General features: G+C 35.9%; 1 protein-coding gene across 1 annotated transcript; it reads left to right on the top strand.

The window, feature by feature from the left end:
* Nucleotides 1-15615: 15615 nt before the first annotated feature.
* Nucleotides 15616-18697, top strand: LOC145043830 (AP2-like ethylene-responsive transcription factor ANT). Its single transcript, XM_078992592.1, has 9 exons — nt 15616-16174; nt 16243-16765; nt 16871-16953; nt 17060-17068; nt 17157-17245; nt 17322-17395; nt 17639-17689; nt 17791-17867; nt 17957-18697. Exons 1-9 carry the CDS (start codon nt 15889-15891, stop codon nt 18439-18441), a joined length of 1677 nt encoding a protein of 558 aa, XP_078848718.1. The 5' UTR covers nt 15616-15888; the 3' UTR covers nt 18442-18697.
* The last annotated feature ends 556 nt before the right edge of the window (nt 18698-19253 follow it).

Genomic DNA, 19253 nt, shown 5'->3' with positions numbered 1-19253 from the left:
AGGTACGTATGCGCAACGTACCATGGTGTACGCGTAACATACACAAGCAGACTTGAAACCCTAGTTTTTAGGGTTTAAGCCATATAAACACGAGATTATGACTCAAACCCTAGCCTCCTTACCAACCTCTCAACCTCAGAAACCCTAGATAGCCATTCATTCTTCATCTATTTGTGTTTTTGGTCTTGTGAAGCTCATTGTGGTATTTGGAAGCTTGAAAGGAGAAAGAAGAAGAACTTGAGTAGCTTGACCTCAAGTATCTGAGATAATTGTTGGATTAGATGTCTAAGCCCATAAGTATTATTGGTATGTACTCGACCTGAGAGTAGCATGCTCCATTTGGGTTGCATAACACCAGGACAATTTGTTAGGATTGACTCTTAAGATATGGTTATATATGATTTATTAATATATTTTAAGTTCTAATATATTAATACAAAATCATATGTTTTAATTAGTATTCATCAACAATTAATTTGAAATTAATTTAGTGATCAAAAGAGACTATTTAAATCCATGGGGACTAATTATGGTAATTAGTTATATTTATTTGTGTTGGGCTTATGATCCATGTTGGACCAACTTTATGTGTGGACACATAAAGAATTGGGCCACATGAACCATAGATCATAATACCCATGGGTATGGATTTGGGCTATACCCATAACCCATGGAATCCAACATATAAATATGTACTCCTTAGCCTAAAAAGAACAACTTGTAATTCTTGGAGTTCATGAGGAGTTTTTGGTGCATGAAGATTCTCTCTCAAGATCAACCTTTGTCCTAGGTGTGTTATGATCCATTTGAGGCATTCATACTTTTGGTGCTAAGCTCTTAAGGCCAATACAACAAAGGTTTCAAGCTACATACAAGGTATGTCATTCTAGCTAGTATGTCATATTGTTTTTTTCAATTGCATGCTAGTTATAGGCTTAATGCTTTGGAAACAACATTACATGTATAACTAGAGAAAACATAGATCCAAGGCATTTAGGGTTGTATGTGCACCATAGGATGTTGTAGTATATAAAACCTAATAGTAGTATCAGAGACATGGGTTGTTTTCTATTATATTTGATGTTATTATTGGTTTTTGAACCAAAAAAATCGTTTTTCTGTTGTTCTGGATAGTGGACTTGCCAAGTCCACTGATGGACTCGCCGAATCCAAGCACAAAATAGCCCAACTCGCCAAGTTTGTTCATAGAATCGACGCGTTGGGGCCCCTGACAACATATTTTTGAATTTTTTTTGGCCTGATTTGGATTAGGACCATTACCACAAAATGTTTTTGTTCATAAAATTTGATTTTGATGCTATGGTAATGATTATCCTCATCAAATAGAGGATAATCGTTAAAGTTTCAAGATTTATATTAGTTATGTGATTAGCTAATTTGTTGAAAATTGTTGATGTGAATTATCTCTACTTGTGAGTTTGATCTAGATCATAGAAAAATTATTTGATTATTGTGTTAATTGGAATAATTTATCTTAATGTTTTTTATGAACTCCATAACTTGCCCTCAAGTTATGGAAAATGAAGATTTTTTTTCATTTAAAAGCACACTAAGTCTCATAGGTTATGACAAAAATGAAAAGTCTTATTTTAATGTCATCATAAAATAGTTTTATGTCATCCATAACTTATCCTCAAGTTATGGAATTTGAAAAGTCTTCCATAAAAACCATATTAAACTTATAAGTTATAGAAACCAAATTTTTTTGAATTGTTTAAAATTTGCCCTAAAGTTTTGGAATTTGTAGAGTTAACCCCCATGTATACTTTAATTCCAACCCTTTGAATTTTAAAAGTTAAAATTCAACCCTTATACTATTATAATATTAAAAGTTAATATATATATATACATATATATATATATTAACTTTTAATATTATATATAAGAGTAAGTTAGTCTTACCGTTAGTAGGCCTCATTTAGGAAGCCGGTCTATAAGGCGGTATAAGGTTACTTCCTATAAAATGGCAGTTTAATGGGTGTCCACTCTCACCCAACGCTTTCTTGACTAGTGGAGGGTCGTTAGCCGAACGGGTAGGACAGCACATTAATTCTCTCTTCATTATAAGTATAATGATAAATATAAAGTAACTAAACTTTATTAAATTCCCAATCTTAGTTACTTTAGGAAAATGTGAATTTGTGCTAACCCATTAAATTTCACTTTGCACCTTGTTAAGTTGTTAGTTGAGTATGTGTGGTTAACCGTCACACTAATTTGGGACTGACAATGCGTGGAAAACGGTAGCTTGATGTTAATCATAGATCAATGGATCGTGTGTGGCTAACCAGAACATTGATTAGGTGGTTGTAACATTGGGTGTACCAAGCTAATTTACATGGTTATTCACTCCTTATTTGTGATCCTCGGCATCCTAGTCACAAACTCGAAGGGCACAATCGAGATTGTAACATATGATTGAATAGTTCAATGATCTAGGAATTTCAATCCATTTAAGACCTAACATTCTTTTTCATTTCTCATGGTGGAAATTGATAAATCGTCATTTACCTACCTTCAAATATTTTGAAGCTTGGATTACAACATCCCTCTTCCAAGTTATAAAATATTGTGTTGGATCCTAGCCTTAATATTTCATATTGGGTGTTATATTAAGGACTTAAATCAACTGCTTGAATTTCTCCCTCATAGATGTCTAGTTATGGCAACTATGGTCTTCTTTTTCCTTTTCGATAGAGCTTTCCTAATGAAGATGATATCCCACATGGCGATCAAGGTGAAAGATTAATCACTTTGTTGTGCATTAATGGGACTGGAAATCATACTTCACTTCCTTTACCTCCTCAAATTATTCTCCCTAACCCACAAGTACTTGAAAAGTTCAAGGTCACTCAATCCCTATTGGCAAGCAATGTCTATATGTGCTCACATCTTGGAGATAAAGTCACATATTGACAAGCCGGGGGTGTTGGGTGTCGAAGTCTCGAGGAAGTTGGATATTGAGTGGGTTCTTTAGTCACTCCTTGGTGACAAATAGCGACATGACCCTAATGATCCTACATATTTGCTTGATGCTGTTGAATCAGTAATGATTCGGAGCACTGGTAAAGCAAATTTGATTGGAAGATCTACTTTCCAAACTTCCATGGACATTGAAAATGGTAACATTAGAAGTCCATAAAAGCTTTCTCTTCCCAATGGAAAGGGATCGGCCATGGTCAAGTTGTTTTACCTAATGGTAAAGAGAAAGTCTAAGTCTGAGATAGTCTTATGTCTCATGTCGAAGTCTCGAGGATGTTGCGAAGCTGCCAAATTTATCTGAAAGTTCATAAGGATGGTAAAAGTCAAAAAGTTTGACTTTGTTTCAGGTAAAGTCCACTATCTAACTCTATTAAGTTCCTATTTGGAGATTCTTCATACATGATGTAATGTAATTACATTTTTGATGTTTTGGAGAATCAAATGAAGCTTAAAGAAAGATTAAGCTGATTCTGATTGTGAAGAAATGGATTTCGATCGCATGGTTTGATGATCAGAATTTTGAGTTGTTGCTTAAGAGTTATGATAGATTGCTTAGGAATAGATAACAACAATTTTTTCATAAGTATTTGCATTGTAATGATAAGTTTTTCCGCAAAATATTTCACAAATAAAGAAAAAAATTTGTTTTAAGTTCCCCTACAATGGCATTTGTGAAAAATTGTTGGTTATATGATTCCATTCATAACAATATTGGAAAATGGATTTGATTCTTTCGCTTATGGTAGTGTCATAATTCACCAAATAAGGAAAGATTCTCATCAACCAAGTTTCAGTTGGATAGAAACTTGGAATCATACAACTTGTACTGTGTGATGAATGAGAATTTTCATCTTTGGGAAATTAAGACTAATTCCTTGTTCACATGTATGTGTGAGTTAAGTAAAGGACATTGAGATCGGGTAAACTTGGTTGTGCACTGATCAGGTCCACCACAAAGAACGATAAGACTATCCTTCAGGATTTACGAAAGTTTAGTAAATATGGTTATGCTTACAAGTTTAAGTGTAATTCTAAATGTTTGAAAAAGTTTCAATGTTTGGCCGAACATATATGAAAAAACAAATTAGGCAGAAAAAATAAAAGTTTCTCCAATCTGAAAAGATGGGAGAGTACTTGAAATATCATGTTTTATGATTATCTTAGTGATTATGAAGCCATATCACAATTGATCCTCTAAGGACATCTTGGTGCATTTTTTGGCTATGAAGAGGAATCGTGAATTGTTGAAATGGTTAAATCAAGAATATGAGTCATACTTCGTTCCAAAACAAGTCTTAGAGTCATACTCAAAGATTGTAACTCGAGTGAAATAATCTTAAGAAAGGTTTATAACACTTGTTAAAATGTAGAGTACAATGTTTTCTACTCTTGTACATTTTGGCAATTTGCGATATTTTGGATAAAACAAAGACCAACTAAGACCAATAGTGTGAAGTGTTTTTCTTAATAATAATCTGCACTAACTCTTTAATATTTGTTTGTCAAGGAATGGTTCTTGAAAAGAGAATCTCATATGTCATGGAGAATCTCATATGTCATGGAGTCAGTGGGAGTCTTAATGATCTTGAAGAGGGTCTCAAGAACTAATCAAGAATAAAACTTATTGTTTATCACTAGCACACGACTTGAGGTTTGTAACCTAACGTGTTGACATATTCTTGTTTCTGTACCCATTCCAGCTAAAGTTGACTATGCTTATGATTTCTATGAGTTCTCAATTGTTTGCATAACAACCTGGAAACAATGGTAGGCCCTTGTGCTGCCAGGTGACGAGAAATTGAGATGGAACAAGTTCAGTCCATATAAGCTTGGATTTATCACTAAACTTGTCTTTTGATTATGGTTATGACAAATTCACATGGATAGGAACACTTACACGATAAAATCTAAGTGTCATAAGGTTTCTCTCTGATTCGTGAAAATTATGGTGAGGAAATGCTTTCACTAAGTAGATTTTAAATAGTTAGCAATTGTGATATTTTCATTTCTCAAATTCGTTTATGATTACGACATCCTTCTTCATAGTTTGAATTGCGAGAAATGGCAAAAAGGTCTAAACATTATGATTACGACATCCCTTTTCATAATTGTTTAGACACACATGTGAGCTATCTAAGGAAAGGTGTATGATTTTGGGAAGCTTAAATAAAGTTTTATCGAAGCATCTCGTATCATAAGACTAAACTTTGGTAAGAAAGTCAACAAAGTGTTGATTTCTAGAAGTCCACCTGATTTCTGAGTACATGTCAAAGCTAGTGGGAGCATAAGTGTTATGCTAACAAGGATGTAATTATTATGATAGTGGGAGCGTAATCAATTATGGTAAATGTTGCAAGTTAGGAATGTTAATTATAGAAAACAAAAGTTTCAATTTGCAAGTTGTAGAGTTTGAAAAGTTGTTTTGCTATAATTAAGGGAGATGAAATTATACTTCATTTCAATTCTAAAAGCTTAGGTCGAGATTTTAATCACGTTTAGTCATATATATATATATATATATATATATATATATATATATATATATATATATATATATATATATATATATATATGTTGGAATGGTTCAACATAAGGAAATTATGTGTATGGAAATATTAATTGCATTCTCAAAATTTGATTATGATTACGGCATCCCTCTTCAAAATAAAAATTATGAGAACATGGCAAATAGAAATATTATAGCAAATATGGAATGTTTCCATATTGGGAGATGAGAATATTAGAAAACTTAATGCAAGAAGGATGTTCAATGGAATGGACTTTGAATATGAGACTTCATTTCCATGGAATTTCTCTCCATTGGAATACTTTGTAATGTCTGCTACCGAGTATTTATGACTTTTGTGCATATTCATTACAAGAGGATCATTGGATATAAGTTTAGAATCCAATAGCTTTCACTAAATGGAAAAGAATCTTGTATTCTTACATTTATCATAAGGATTTGAAATTATGAAACGAGCATCATTGAAATGTTTATCAATTGATCTATTTCACAAATTAAGGACCACATACAAACGTAGTGTGCATGATTGGAGCATGGCACAACTATTGCTCAAATTCAAGTATTAGGTTGATAATCTGAAACATTATACAATGAATAATGTGTAATCAATGTGGTGATTAAATAAAAGCTGTATTTATTTATATTCATAAGTTTTGAGACCATATTGGATTCAATTGTTCTTGTGTTTCACTTTGCATGTTTTAACTTCCCGAATAACTAGGTTATTCAAACCATCCACTATCGATCATGCTTTGGCAGTCGGTATTGAGGCAAGACAGTTATGGATGGGTCTGTAGTTTGTCTAGGTTAAAGTGGCTGCAGTACTCATGAGTACTCCTGGAATAATATTCAAGTATTGGATTCAACCCACGCTCATTTGAATCACTTCATGGATTTTATCACGAGTGATCATCAGATCATAATATCTTATATTCTTCAAACGGAGACATGTGAGTTGTAGTTGTGCGTCGTTGCACATTGACATATGTAAACACACCAGTAACTTGGTTGTTATAAAACATATCATTGTGTGTAATTTGATGAGTAAGTACAAGCGAGCATTTGGTTCGGATTACCCCATGTGGATAAAAGTGATATACGTGGGCCCGTCGATGATTTCGTTATGACAACCCTAAGCGCTCAGTCACACCTGGACTGATTTGATTTGTTTAATTAGTCGATCATCATAAATCGGAAATTGGGAAACAACAGATGGATAGAGATAATGATTATAATCCATGTCTCAATCCATATGATATCTAGAATGGTGGAATATATGATCCCGTATCTAATGGATGCGTCATTGACTAGGTCAGAGTTCAACAACGGCTTTTAAGAGCTACGATTGCTAGTCGGGATTTTGGATTCATACTTGCAATAATAGTTTTAGACTTATCCAAGTGGGAGACTATTGGATTAGATGTCTAAGCCATAACTATTGTTGGTATCTACTCGACCCGATAGTAGCATGGTCCATTTGGGTTGCATAACACCATGAAAAATTGTTAGGATGGAATTTTGCGAGAAGGTTATATATGATTTATTAATATATTATAAGTTCTAATATATTAATATGAAATTATATGTTTTAATTAGTATTGATCAAGAATTAATTTAGTGATCAAAAGCGACTAATTAAATATATAGGGACTAATTATGGTAATTAGTTATATTTATATGTATTGGGCTTATGACCCATGTTGGACCAAGTTTATGTGTGGACACATAAAGAATTGGGCCACATGAACCATGGATCATAATACCCATGGGTATGGATTTGTATTATACTCGTAACCCTTGGAATCCAACATGTAAATATGTACTCCTTAGCCTAAAAATGCAAACTTGTAGTTCTTGAAGTTCATGAGGAGTTTTTGGTGCATGGGGATTCTCTCTCAAGAGCCACCTTTGTCCTAGATGAGGTGTGAGCCAGTTGAGGCATTCATACTTTTGGTGCTAAGCTCTTAAGGCCAAATACAACAAAGGTTTCAAACTACATAAAAGGTATGTCATTCTAACTAGTATTTCATATTATTTATGTCAATTTCATGCTAGTTATAGGCTTTATGCTTTGGAAATACCATTACATGTATAATTAGAGAAAACATAGATCCAAGGCATTTAGGGTTGTATGTGCACCATAGGATGTTGTAGTATACAAAACCCAACAATAACATCATCACTTGGCACTCATTTGAAGTAAAAAAAAAGCTTTCAACTTGCCTCATGAATGCTTAGATCTATGTTATTGGAGTTTTTGGACCTTTTTATGTCCCAATAATGGATTTTAATGGTTCAAATTCGTATCTAGGCTTAGGGTTGACACCCTTAGCGCTATATGCATCCTAATAACAGTAAAGTTTCGATCTTGAAGGTCATTTTGTGGTCATGCATGAGTTCTAGCCATTTCTATGGAAGTTAGTTGTCATATTTCAAGTTTGGGTCCATTTGGTGGGTTGCAAGCCACCAAGTAATCGACTTTATGGATTAAGACGCTCTAGTGGACTCATAACTATGTTTGGAGCTTAAGTTCTTAAGGGATTAAGCCCTTTTGAAGTTTATAGCTTACCAGGGTAGTACGCTGGGTGTACAAGCTAGTACGCGCAATGTACACGCCATGTAGCATGTATGCTTAGCGTAGAGAGGAATGTGCCCTACGTACTTGCTGATTTTGGACTCTACATGGTTTGGGCCAATCTTTGGACTTCATAGCCTCTAGGCCTTAGTCGGCCATCAAGAGTCAAATTTTGGGCTAAGGTCAGGTTTGGGCTTAGGGGAAGTCCCATTTGAGGAATTGGGCCCAATTTAGAAGATTGGGCGTTTGGTAGGCCATTAGTGGGCTTGGAAAGATTAGATGGAACTGGGCCTAGGATATGATCCAAATTAGACCAAGGGTAAAATGGTTATTTTTACTCTAATAAGGATTATTGGATTCTAACTAAGTGTTATTGTGATAATCCTAGTCTGCGAGTCGTTGGAGTAGCCGTTAGAGATTCTTTACCGTGAGATTCTACATTCAGCTTTATGAGTTGAGTTTCCTCCTGTAGAACAGGGTCGAAGGCACCAATACCTACCTGTTTATGTATGTTAGAATATTCTGGACTAAGGTCCGATGCCGAGTAGTGCCCGATGTAGGTTTATATGTTTCGGACATCGATTTTATTATGGGAAAAGCCAGAGGAATGTTTGTATGCTTGATGTCTTCGTGATTCTTGCATGTGCTTATTTTAAATGTTTTCGGACTTTGGTCTAATGTCGGGGAAAGCCCGAGGAATGTTTGTATGCTTCCGGATTTTGGTCCGATGTTGGGTCGGCCGATGACTGTTTATACGTTTATGTTATATGATTATTTGTGTATTTGTTTATATGCTTATGTAAAGGGAAATACCCATGTTATGTTATTATGTGATTTTGTGATTATGTGGTTATTTTTACTCTAATAAGGATTATTGGATTCTAACTAAGTGTTATTGTGATAATCCTAGTCTGCGAGTCGTTGGAGTAGCCGTTAGAGATTCTTTACCGTGAGATTCTACATTCAGCTTTATGAGTTGAGTTTCCTCCTGTAGAACAGGGTCGAAGGCACCAATACCTACCTGTTTATGTATGTTAGAATATTCTGGACTAAGGTCCGATGCCGAGTAGTGCCCGATGTAGGTTTATATGTTTCGGACATCGATTTTATTATGGGAAAAGCCAGAGGAATGTTTGTATGCTTGATGTCTTCGTGATTCTTGCATGTGCTTATTTTAAATGTTTTCGGACTTTGGTCCAATGTCGGGGAAAGCCCGAGGAATGTTTGTATGCTTCCGGATTTTGGTCCGATGTTGGGTCGGCCGATGAATGTTTATACGTTTATGTTATATGATTATTTGTGTATTTGTTTATATGCTTATGTAAAGGGAAATACCCATGTTATGTTATTATGTGATTTTGTGATTATGTGTATGGTATGTGGTAGTTTTGGGAGACTCACTAAGCTTCGTGCTTATAATTTTCAGTTTTGGTTTTAGGTACTTTCGGTAACAAAGGGAAGAGCTCGGTATGACTGCAGTACACACACCATAACTTTAGCTTGGGATGTTTATACTCTGATATGTTTGACATATGTTTATGATGTTTTGAGAAACAATGACTTGTGACTTTTATGTGATGATTGATAACTATGGTTTTATTATTAATTAAAAATGAAACTTTTGGACCGTATATTTGGGATGTTTCAAGTTGGTATCAAAGCCTTGGTTTGAGGGATTTAGGCACAATCTCGGGTGTGTCTGAACTCAAACTAAGGACTTGGTATAAATTTTTTTTAAAAAAAAACCATTTTTGCAAAAAGGATTGTGAAAAGAGAAAAGAGTGTGGTGTATGAAATGAGCCTAGCTCAAGTAAGTTCTCCTAAATTACCCATACAAGTTTGTTATGTTATGATTAACAGAACTACATGCTAGATTAGGGCTAAGGATCTAGGAATGATTCCTTGTATACCTTTTATATGTGTATGAGAACTGTATGCTAGTTAGGGCTAAGGATCTAGGAAGGATGCCTTATATGCCTGCTATATGAGCTTATTGAATCGTTTGCTAGTACTGATTAGTCAATAATATGATAGCCTGAGTAGGACATGCTTGATTATGTTTACTCAATGCTCAAATGTTGCGTGCTTTGTGCCTTTAGGAGTTCTAGTTATATTTAACTAATAGTAAACGAATATGTTAAGTTACATATTATGAGGAATAAATAATTTCAAAAGGTTAGGTTTAGCTCTATTTCGCAGATCTCGTTTCAGTCTAACCGTTGTAGGTTAGAACCTCTCATTCGAAGAATTATCTGGTCTTATTGATATGTAATTTGTATTCGCGAGCTAGTTAGGGGATATCATGGACTTCTTATGCAGCTAATGGCGGAGAGTGGGGTAAAGATTACCCTAGGGCAAGCCTAGGATGAGATTAGCGCATGAAGCAGTACTAGTAGAAAGGAATTGGTGGAGTCAAGACAGTTCTTGAGGAAAGTACAGATAGATGTGGAAGGTAGTATGGGCTCGTACTACTGAAAGCAGAGGATACGTACTCGAATCAAGAAAGGCTGAGATTAACCCATGAAACTTGTAGTATGTGAGATCCCTCGAGTTATGATGAGCATTCTGATGTTTTTTACGGTGTATTTTTAGTATGGTGACGCTACGCATTAGGCCAGTTAACAACTCTGGCGCTGGTGAGGGATCAGGCTCGGGCTCTAGAGTTGTGTAGCTCGACGAGCAGATGAGAGAGTTCATTTCATCTGAGGTCACACACATTATTTTAGACCAGACTCCTGCGATCTTTGATACGGTCTAGGAGGGCATCTTGGAGATACTTGATGATAGATTGTGTACATTCCAAATCTTAGTGATTTTCCCCAAGGTACCAAAACATAAACTGATAACATATACAACATCATGTGGGTGCAATCAACCATCGGGTTGGATTACCCCAGACCTAATTACCCTTTGGGTCCAATCATCCTCGAGATGGAATACCCTATGTGGAATGCCAATATATAGTGTGTCCAGTCAACAATCGGGTTGGAATACCCTAGGTCAGTCAACCATCAGGTTGAAATGCCAATATACAATGGGTCTAATCAACATTGGGATGGAATACCCTCGGGCCCAATGAACCATCGGGTTGGAATGGTTGGCCTACACACATAACAGTAAAGCCTTAACCACCATCCAAAATATGTGCACATATAACAAATAAACATATAATCAGTCATCAAACAATCAGGTGGATCTACAGATCACTAAGCATAGCATCATCCTATATACCAGGATACATATCTATCATATCACTAGAGCATAATAACATACTATCACAAAACAGGATATCTAATCAAATGGGCCGGCCTTGGTGCATTCGACCCAAAAGTACAGTGTAACACCCATGACTTGAGGTAATAATAATTATTTAATAACTTTGTAATTAATTATAGGGCTATGAGATAAATAATGGATTATTGAGTGTGCTTTAACAAGTAGGCCGATAGGATTTGGGCTGCCCGAAGACGTATGTTGGGCGTAAGCTTGGCATACGTGGGGTGTAGTGCAACACTGGATGTGGGGGGTGGAGGTACGTACATGAAACGTACCAAGGTATACGCACAATGTATGCAAGTGGACTCAAAACCCTAATTTTTAGGGTTTAATCCATATAAATACAACATTATAGCTTAAACCCTAGCCTCCTTACCAGCTTCTCAACCTCAAAAACCCTAGATAGCCTTTCATTCCTCATTCTTGTGTGTTTTTGGCCTTGTGAAGATCATTGTGGTGTTTGGAAGCTTAAAAGGAGAAAGAAGAAGTGGAAGAAGAAGAACTTGACTATCTTGAGCTCAAAGATCTGAGATAACATTATCACTTGGCACTCATATGAGGTAAAAAGCTTTCGACTTGCCTCATGAATTCTTAGATCTATGTTAATGGAGTTTTGGACCATTTTATGTCCCAATAATGGATTTTTATGGTTCAATTTCGATATTGAAGGTCCTTTTGTGGTCATGAATGAGTTCTAGCCATTTCTATGGAAGTTAGTCGTCATATTTCAACTTTGGGACCATTTGGTGGGTTGCAAGCCACCAAGTAATCGACTTTATGGATTAAGACGCTCTAGTAGACTCAGATCTATGTTTAGAGCTTCAGGTCTTAAAGGATTAAGCCCTTTTGAAGTTTATGGCTTAACATGGTAGTACACTAGGCGTACAAGCCAATACGCGCAACGTACACGCCATGCAGCTTGTACACTTAGCGTACAGAGGAGTATGCCCTACGTACTTGCTGATTTTAGGCTCTACATCGTTTGGGCCTCGGTTTGGGCCAATCTTTGGACTTCTTATCTTTTGAGCCTTATTGTGCCTTTAGGAGTCAATTATTGGGTTAAGGTCATGTTTGGGCTTAGAGGAAGCCTCATTTGAGGAATCGGACCCAATTTAAAAAATTAGACCTTTAGTGGGCTTGGAAAGATTAGATGGAATTAGGCCTAGGATATAGTCCAAATTAGACCAGGGGTAAAATGGTTAATTTTACCCTAATAAGGATTATTGGATTTAGACTAAGTGTTATTGTGATAATCATAGTCGGTGAGTCGTTAGAGCAGCCATTAGAGATTCTTTACCAAGAGATTTTGCATTCAGCATTGCAAGGTGAGTTTCCTCCTGTAGGAAAGGGTCAAAAGCACCAATGTCGACCCATTTATGTATGTTAGTATATTTTGGACTAAGGTCCGATGTCGGGCAGTACCCGATGTAGGTTTATATGTTTTCGTACTTCGGTCTGATGTCAGGGAAAGCCCGATGAATGTTTTTATGGTTGATATCTTTGTGATTCTTGTATGTGCTTGTTTTATATGTTTCCAGACTTCGGTCCGATACCGGGGAAGGCCCGAGGAATGTTTGTATGCTTTCGAATTTCGGTCCAATGCCGAGCGGGGCCTGATGAATGTTTATATGTTTATGTTATGTGATTATTTGTGTATTTGTTGATATGCTTATATGTATACTAAGCTTTGCTCAATGTCGGGTCGGGCCCGATACCGGATTTCGATCTGATGCAGGGTGGGGCCCGATGTTTTGGGTAAGGCCCATATTATGTTATTATGTGATTATGTGATTATGTGTATGGTATGTGGAGGTTTAGGGAGACTCATTAAGCTTCATGTTTACAGTTTTCAGTTTTGGTTTCAGGCATTTCCGGTAGCAAAGGGAAGAGCTCGGGATGATAACAGTGCACACACCTTGATTTTAGCATAGGATGTTTTTACTTTGATATGTTTGACAGATGTTTATGATGTTTTGAGAAACAATGACTTATGACTTTTATGTGATGATTGATAACTATAGTTTTATTAATAATTAAAAACAAAAATTTTGGACTGTATTTTTGGGATGTGTCATATAATGATGAAAAACTCACCTCATAGACTAGACAAAAGCTGATGAGGTCTCGACTTCGAATCTCAGCTCTAATCGTTACCTATCCACCTAAATGACCAATTTCTCAAATACCATTCAAATTACCCAAAATACCCCTTGGTTAAACTTGCTCAAACTCAAAGTCAAGCTTGGTCATAATCCATAAGTCAACTAAGTCAGCCCAGGCGTGTCCACCCAATTGAGTCAACTCAGCTGAGTCGACATAGAACATATACGCAAGGCGTACTCCAAATATACTAGGGGTGTACTCAAATTGTGACCACTGTCAGGGAGGTTGACCACGTACACGGTGTGTACTCATATTACGTAGGGCGAATGGCCAGTCTTCCTAAACTCTCATTAAGAGCTTAATGCCTTAAGCTCTTATGTCCAACTTTCAGATCCAATGGTAAATCATCCTCAAGAGTCATAAAGTTTCCATCTTTATGACCTTGCATGTCCGTTAAGTGCTTAACTCACGGTCTTAATACATTAAGACCTAAAGAATACATGGAACAAAACCAACCATTAAGACCCTATTTTTATGATTCAAGACCCTTCCTAAGGTCTGAAAGAACAATTTAATGGGTCAAGAATAGGCCATGCTCAAGAATCACCATTTTGGGACCAAAAAGTTACTTAAAAGAGCAAAAACCTAGATCTAGAAGATAGAGTGGTAAAGTTGCAAGCTTTATACTTTCTAGAGGTTGCAAACACAGTAGAAATCACAGGTCCAAGGTGCTCTCAACTCCAAGATCTTCTCACCACCTTCTTCTTTCTTCAAAATCACTTCTAGACTCTCTTAAAGGCTCTAAAATTACTCTTTTGCTCTTAGGGTTGCTTGGGGTTCGACGTCACAGAAAGAGGTTGGGTAAGAATGAAATGAGAGGCCTTAAGGATGCTTAAATATGAGCTAAAACCCTAAAAGTTAGGGTTTTCATGCTTTCTACGTATGCCCTACGTACGAGGTGTACACCCAACATACTAAGGCGCGCCCTAGTACGCTCAACGTACTCCACGAAGTCCTAATTTAGAAAAATGCCACTATTGCCCATTTTTGTATTATTTCTTGAACTTAGGAATCAAAATGCAATATAATTCAATTATAAGATCAAAATTAGAAGTACCTTATCATTGGAATCACAAAATGTCTTTATTTTAATTGACTTTTAGATATTTAGATTATTTGTTTTAAATAAATAAATAAGAAGATGTACATTATTTTGGGATTATAAAATGATAGGTATTTACTAAGATAGATGATGTGAAAGTGAAGATAATATGACACTAAAATTATAATATTTTTTGTGGTATGATGTTAGATGTAAGCATAAACCTTAAGCCATTTGAAGTAACAACTATTAAATATAAATATGTTGAGTGTCATCACATCACTACAAATATCTGTATGAGTACTCGCCGCTCCATATCATTATATTTCTCATATTTTATTGACTATTTAATAAAAAAATATTTTCTAACTATTTAAAATATAAGAAGCAATAGAGAGATAGAAAGAAAAAAAAAATACCATTGAGTGTGGTTAATTGCGGGGTAAAAAAAAAAATAGAATTGAATGTGTTAATTGTGATGCTTACTACAGTCCACTACTCCATCACAATTATACATAAACGTGTTGATATTCTCACCATTATATCACATCAACAACAAACATGACTTGTTTAATGTATACCAAATTACCTTAGCATGCGACATAGATTTGCTGCGAAGACATATAAACTCAATTATTGAGTAAAGATTGTTATCAAAAATATTTCCCAAAAAGAATATACCATATATTGCATATACATTTATATTATAAATGAGATGAGAGAGGATATGTATCACATAAAGCAAAAGAACAGGGGATGAGAGAGAGAGAGAGAGAGAGAGAGAGAGAGAGAGAGAGAGAGAGAGAGAGAGAGAGAGAGAGAGAGAGAGAGAGAGAGAGAGAGAGAGAGGCAAAAGATCAAGTCTTTCTCATTCACAGATCCCCATGCAATGCTGGAAGGATTCCCAACATTGTTCGCTGTAAACTCATTCTTTTTGTATAAGTTTGAAGGAACTTGCTTTGTTCCCCTTTACCAATCTTTTCATATAGATATATAGATAAAGACTAGTAAATATAATTGATTTCCATTTAGATTTTATGTATACATACATTTATGTATGTAAGTATCCATATAGATTCTGTTTTCTACCGAGTCTGCAACTAGAAAACAACAAAAAGATAAGACTCTAGACTTCTTCTCTCCCCCACCCTCCCGCCCCCACCCCATTGTTATTAGTTTCAAAAATGGTGGGGAAAATCTGTATATGATTAGTTTCCTACTACACCAATCATTGATCAAGTTTTCTCTCTTTTCCCTTCGCTCTTCAACCAAGAAAATTTCAAACTTGATTCGAGGGATACCATGAAGTCTAGTGACAACAACAATGGCAACAACAAAAACAGTGACAACTGGTTGGGTTTCTCTCTTTCTCCTCACTCATCAGTGGCTACTCACTCTTCTCCCTCGAATGAGTCAAATCCCACATCTTTTTTCACTTTCCCTTCCCATTTTAACTACCAAAACCTTTACTGTGGTGGAGTTGAGGGTGTAAATGGTGGTGGGATTTACTCTACTTTCCCTATAATGCCCCTCAAGTCTGATGGCTCACTTTGCTTAATGGACACCATCACCAGATCACAATCGCAAGGTTAATTTGTTTTCTTTTGAAGCTCCATTTCTTGCTCGAAATGTTACTAATGGTGTGTTTCTTTTTAGGGATGGTAGCTTCAACAACACCAAAACTTGAGAACTTTTTTGGTGGTGTAACAATGGGGACCACTGATTTAGATACCGATGCAATGTACTACAACCATGAGAATGGGACTCAAAACTATCAGATTCATCCCCAACACTACCAAGATTACAATGGGTTGTATCAAACAATACAACTACAAGAAGCCAAAGAGTCCCAAATTGCTTCAGGTTCTTCTTGTGGTCTCTACCTACCAAGTATCGGAGAAGGTTGGATTTCAACAGATTACCATTCCGCCGGCGGTGGTGGCGGTGGCGGTGGCGGTTTACAGTCACTTAGCTTGTCAATGAGCCCTGGTTGTTCACAATCAAGCTCATGCGTCACTATATCACAGCAACAAATGACGCCAGCTAACGTCACTGAAACTGTCGTTATGGAAACCAAGAAAAGGGGGTCAGAGAAGGTGGATCAACAGAAGCAGATTGTTCACAGAAAATCTTTAGATACATTTGGTCAAAGAACATCACAGTATAGGGGTGTCACCAGGTTTATTTCATGCTTTTGTTCTTCATGTACCTTGTGGGGTTTTTGTTTTCGATTTCAGATGTTAATATTGTATATATTATATCTGAATCTTTATTTACATCTCAGGCATAGATGGACGGGTAGATATGAAGCTCATTTATGGGACAACAGTTGCAGAAAAGAAGGCCAAACGAGGAAGGGAAGACAAGGTTAGAAGCGTCGAGTTTTGTCATTTTGCCTATTTTGACCAATTAAAAAATCAATTTCTTACCAATTTTCTGTCTCTTGTTTCATGGAATTTGAACTATGCTTCAGTTTATCTGGGTAAGCCTCAGTTTCTTGTTTTAGCCAAAAATTTTGACTTTTTAATCAGATCAAGATCGACTTATGAGTACATCATGTTGACTTTTAGGGGGTTATGATATGGAAGAGAAAGCTGCTAGAGCTTATGATCTAGCAGCACTCAAGTATTGGGGATCTTCAACTCATATTAACTTTCCGGTAGTACTTCGTTATATATCAAATTATATAAAATTTATGTTTCTTTATCAAATTATATAAAAAAATGTTGACTTAGGTTGAGAACTATGAACAAGAGCTTGAAGAAATGAAGAATATGTCTAGACAAGAATACGTTGCTCACTTAAGAAGGTAACCTTTTTCTTTCCAAGATTCCCACTTTAAAATCATACTCATTTTACTATTTTAGTGGTAAAAAATTGTAACTGTTTCTGCTTTTTTGTAATTTAAACTTGTTATCCTTGTACGTACTGGTCCCTGGGCAGTCATTTAATATATTTGCTTCCTTTAAAAAAATCATAAAATATCTCAACCTTCACATTTATTAACTTCGTATTTAAGATGAAATATATATTTTCTTTAAATTCTTTTCAGGAGAAGCAGCGGTTTCTCTAGGGGAGCTTCGATTTATAGAGGAGTAACAAGGTCCATGATTTAATCTTTTAATTTTACATTTGTAACAAAACAAAATTATTACAGAAGAAAGACAAGTTTTTGAGATCTTTTTTCAAATTTGTGATTTGTAGACACCATCAACATGGCAGATGGCAAGCTCGGATTGGTCGTGTGGCAGGGAACAAAGATCTTTACCTAGGCACATTTAGTAAGTCACATTGATATATTAAAAAACATTGCATACCTAATCATTAGTCGAAACGTTCATAAAGTTTTAAGTTATATACAACATTGTAGGCACTCAGGAGGATGCCGCGGAGGCTTATGATGTTGCTGCAATCAAATTTCGTGGTGTAAACGCAGTTACAAACTTTGATGTGTCAAGGTATAACGTGGAAAAGATCATGGAGAGCAACACCCTTTTATGCGGGGAACTAGCAAGGCGAACTAAAGCACAAGAGCCCATGAACGAAGTTGTCGCTAACCAAGCTCATAATGGTGAACACAAAACCCTATCGAATGATGTCACAAGTGATGATAGCAAGTTGGAATGGAAAACGGAAGTATATGAGCAAAACAGTGGTGGTGGAGTTGAGGGAGATGAGTCGTCGACTATCAAGAACCATGGCGACTCCGGCGAAGAATGCATGAAAAGGAACAAGAATCTTCCGATGGTTCTTGGGATGCCGCCGGCGATGAATACATGGATCCCGACTGTAGCTGCGACAACGACCCAATTGAGGTCTCATATGCCGATTTTTGCTGCATGGGCTGATGCGTAGTTGGCGATGGAGTCGAGAAGGAAGGCTTAGGTCCTGTAGGATGTGACGAACCCCTAACAAGCTGACATGGCGATGAACTACGGTGTTTGTGTTATTTTACTTGTTTTATGTTATGTGTTAGTTTTGGTTCTTTTTATGTTTTGGGAAAATGCATGGAATGATAATTTGGGGACTATGTAGGATTTTTGTAGACGATGGGGGTTTGAAGTTTCAACTTTGAAGTGTTCGAAAATCATGAAACCCCATTATTGTTTAATGGAGAAAAGCAAGAAAAGGTCGACCCAAAATCATAAAAAGTGGGTTGATGACAGAACGAGCATTTGACCAGATTTTATGAAAACCCATATTTTATGATTTGATGTCGGGAAATTACTGTGTATCACAAAAATAAAACCTTAATTATCATGAAAGCTATTTTCTAATTCTATTACTATTTTCCAAATCAATCAATAAGGGTTGATGACAGAACGAGCATTTGACCATATTTTATGAAAACAAATATTTTATGATTTGATGTCGGGAAATTACTGTATATCACAAAAATAAAACCTTAATAGTATTTTCTAATTCCATTATTATTTTCCAAATCAATCAATAATTATGGGCTCCCAATTAATAGATGTAAATCAAAAGCAAGTAGAATTTTTTTCTTTTGCAACTCCTTTTCTTATCTCTTTGTAAAAGATGTTTCATACGAAGAACATCTTAGAAAATAAATGTTAGGGATCAATCGGTTTTAAAATTGGAAATGAAAAACCAAAAACCGAGTTCATGGGTATTTAGGAATCGATAATCGAACCGAGGTGTAGTGT

Source organism: Lactuca saligna, chromosome 4 (assembly GCF_052625555.1).
Source record: "Lactuca saligna cultivar CGN05327 chromosome 4, ASM5262555v1, whole genome shotgun sequence".
NCBI lineage: Eukaryota > Viridiplantae > Streptophyta > Magnoliopsida > Asterales > Asteraceae > Lactuca > Lactuca saligna.
The sequence above is the reverse complement of the archived record's forward strand: the minus strand, read 5'-3'. Positions and strand labels throughout refer to the sequence as shown.

Bases quoted from the DNA above. Each gene is read 5' to 3' on its own strand.
- LOC145043830 (XM_078992592.1), top strand. From the start codon at position 15,889: ATGAAGTCTAGTGACAACAACAATGGCAACAACAAAAACAGTGACAAC. The intron at 16,766-16,870 runs GTTTATTTCATG...TTTACATCTCAG, and splicing joins CAGTATAGGGGTGTCACCAG to GCATAGATGGACGGGTAGAT. The intron at 17,868-17,956 runs GTAAGTCACATT...ACAACATTGTAG, and splicing joins TCTTTACCTAGGCACATTTA to GCACTCAGGAGGATGCCGCG.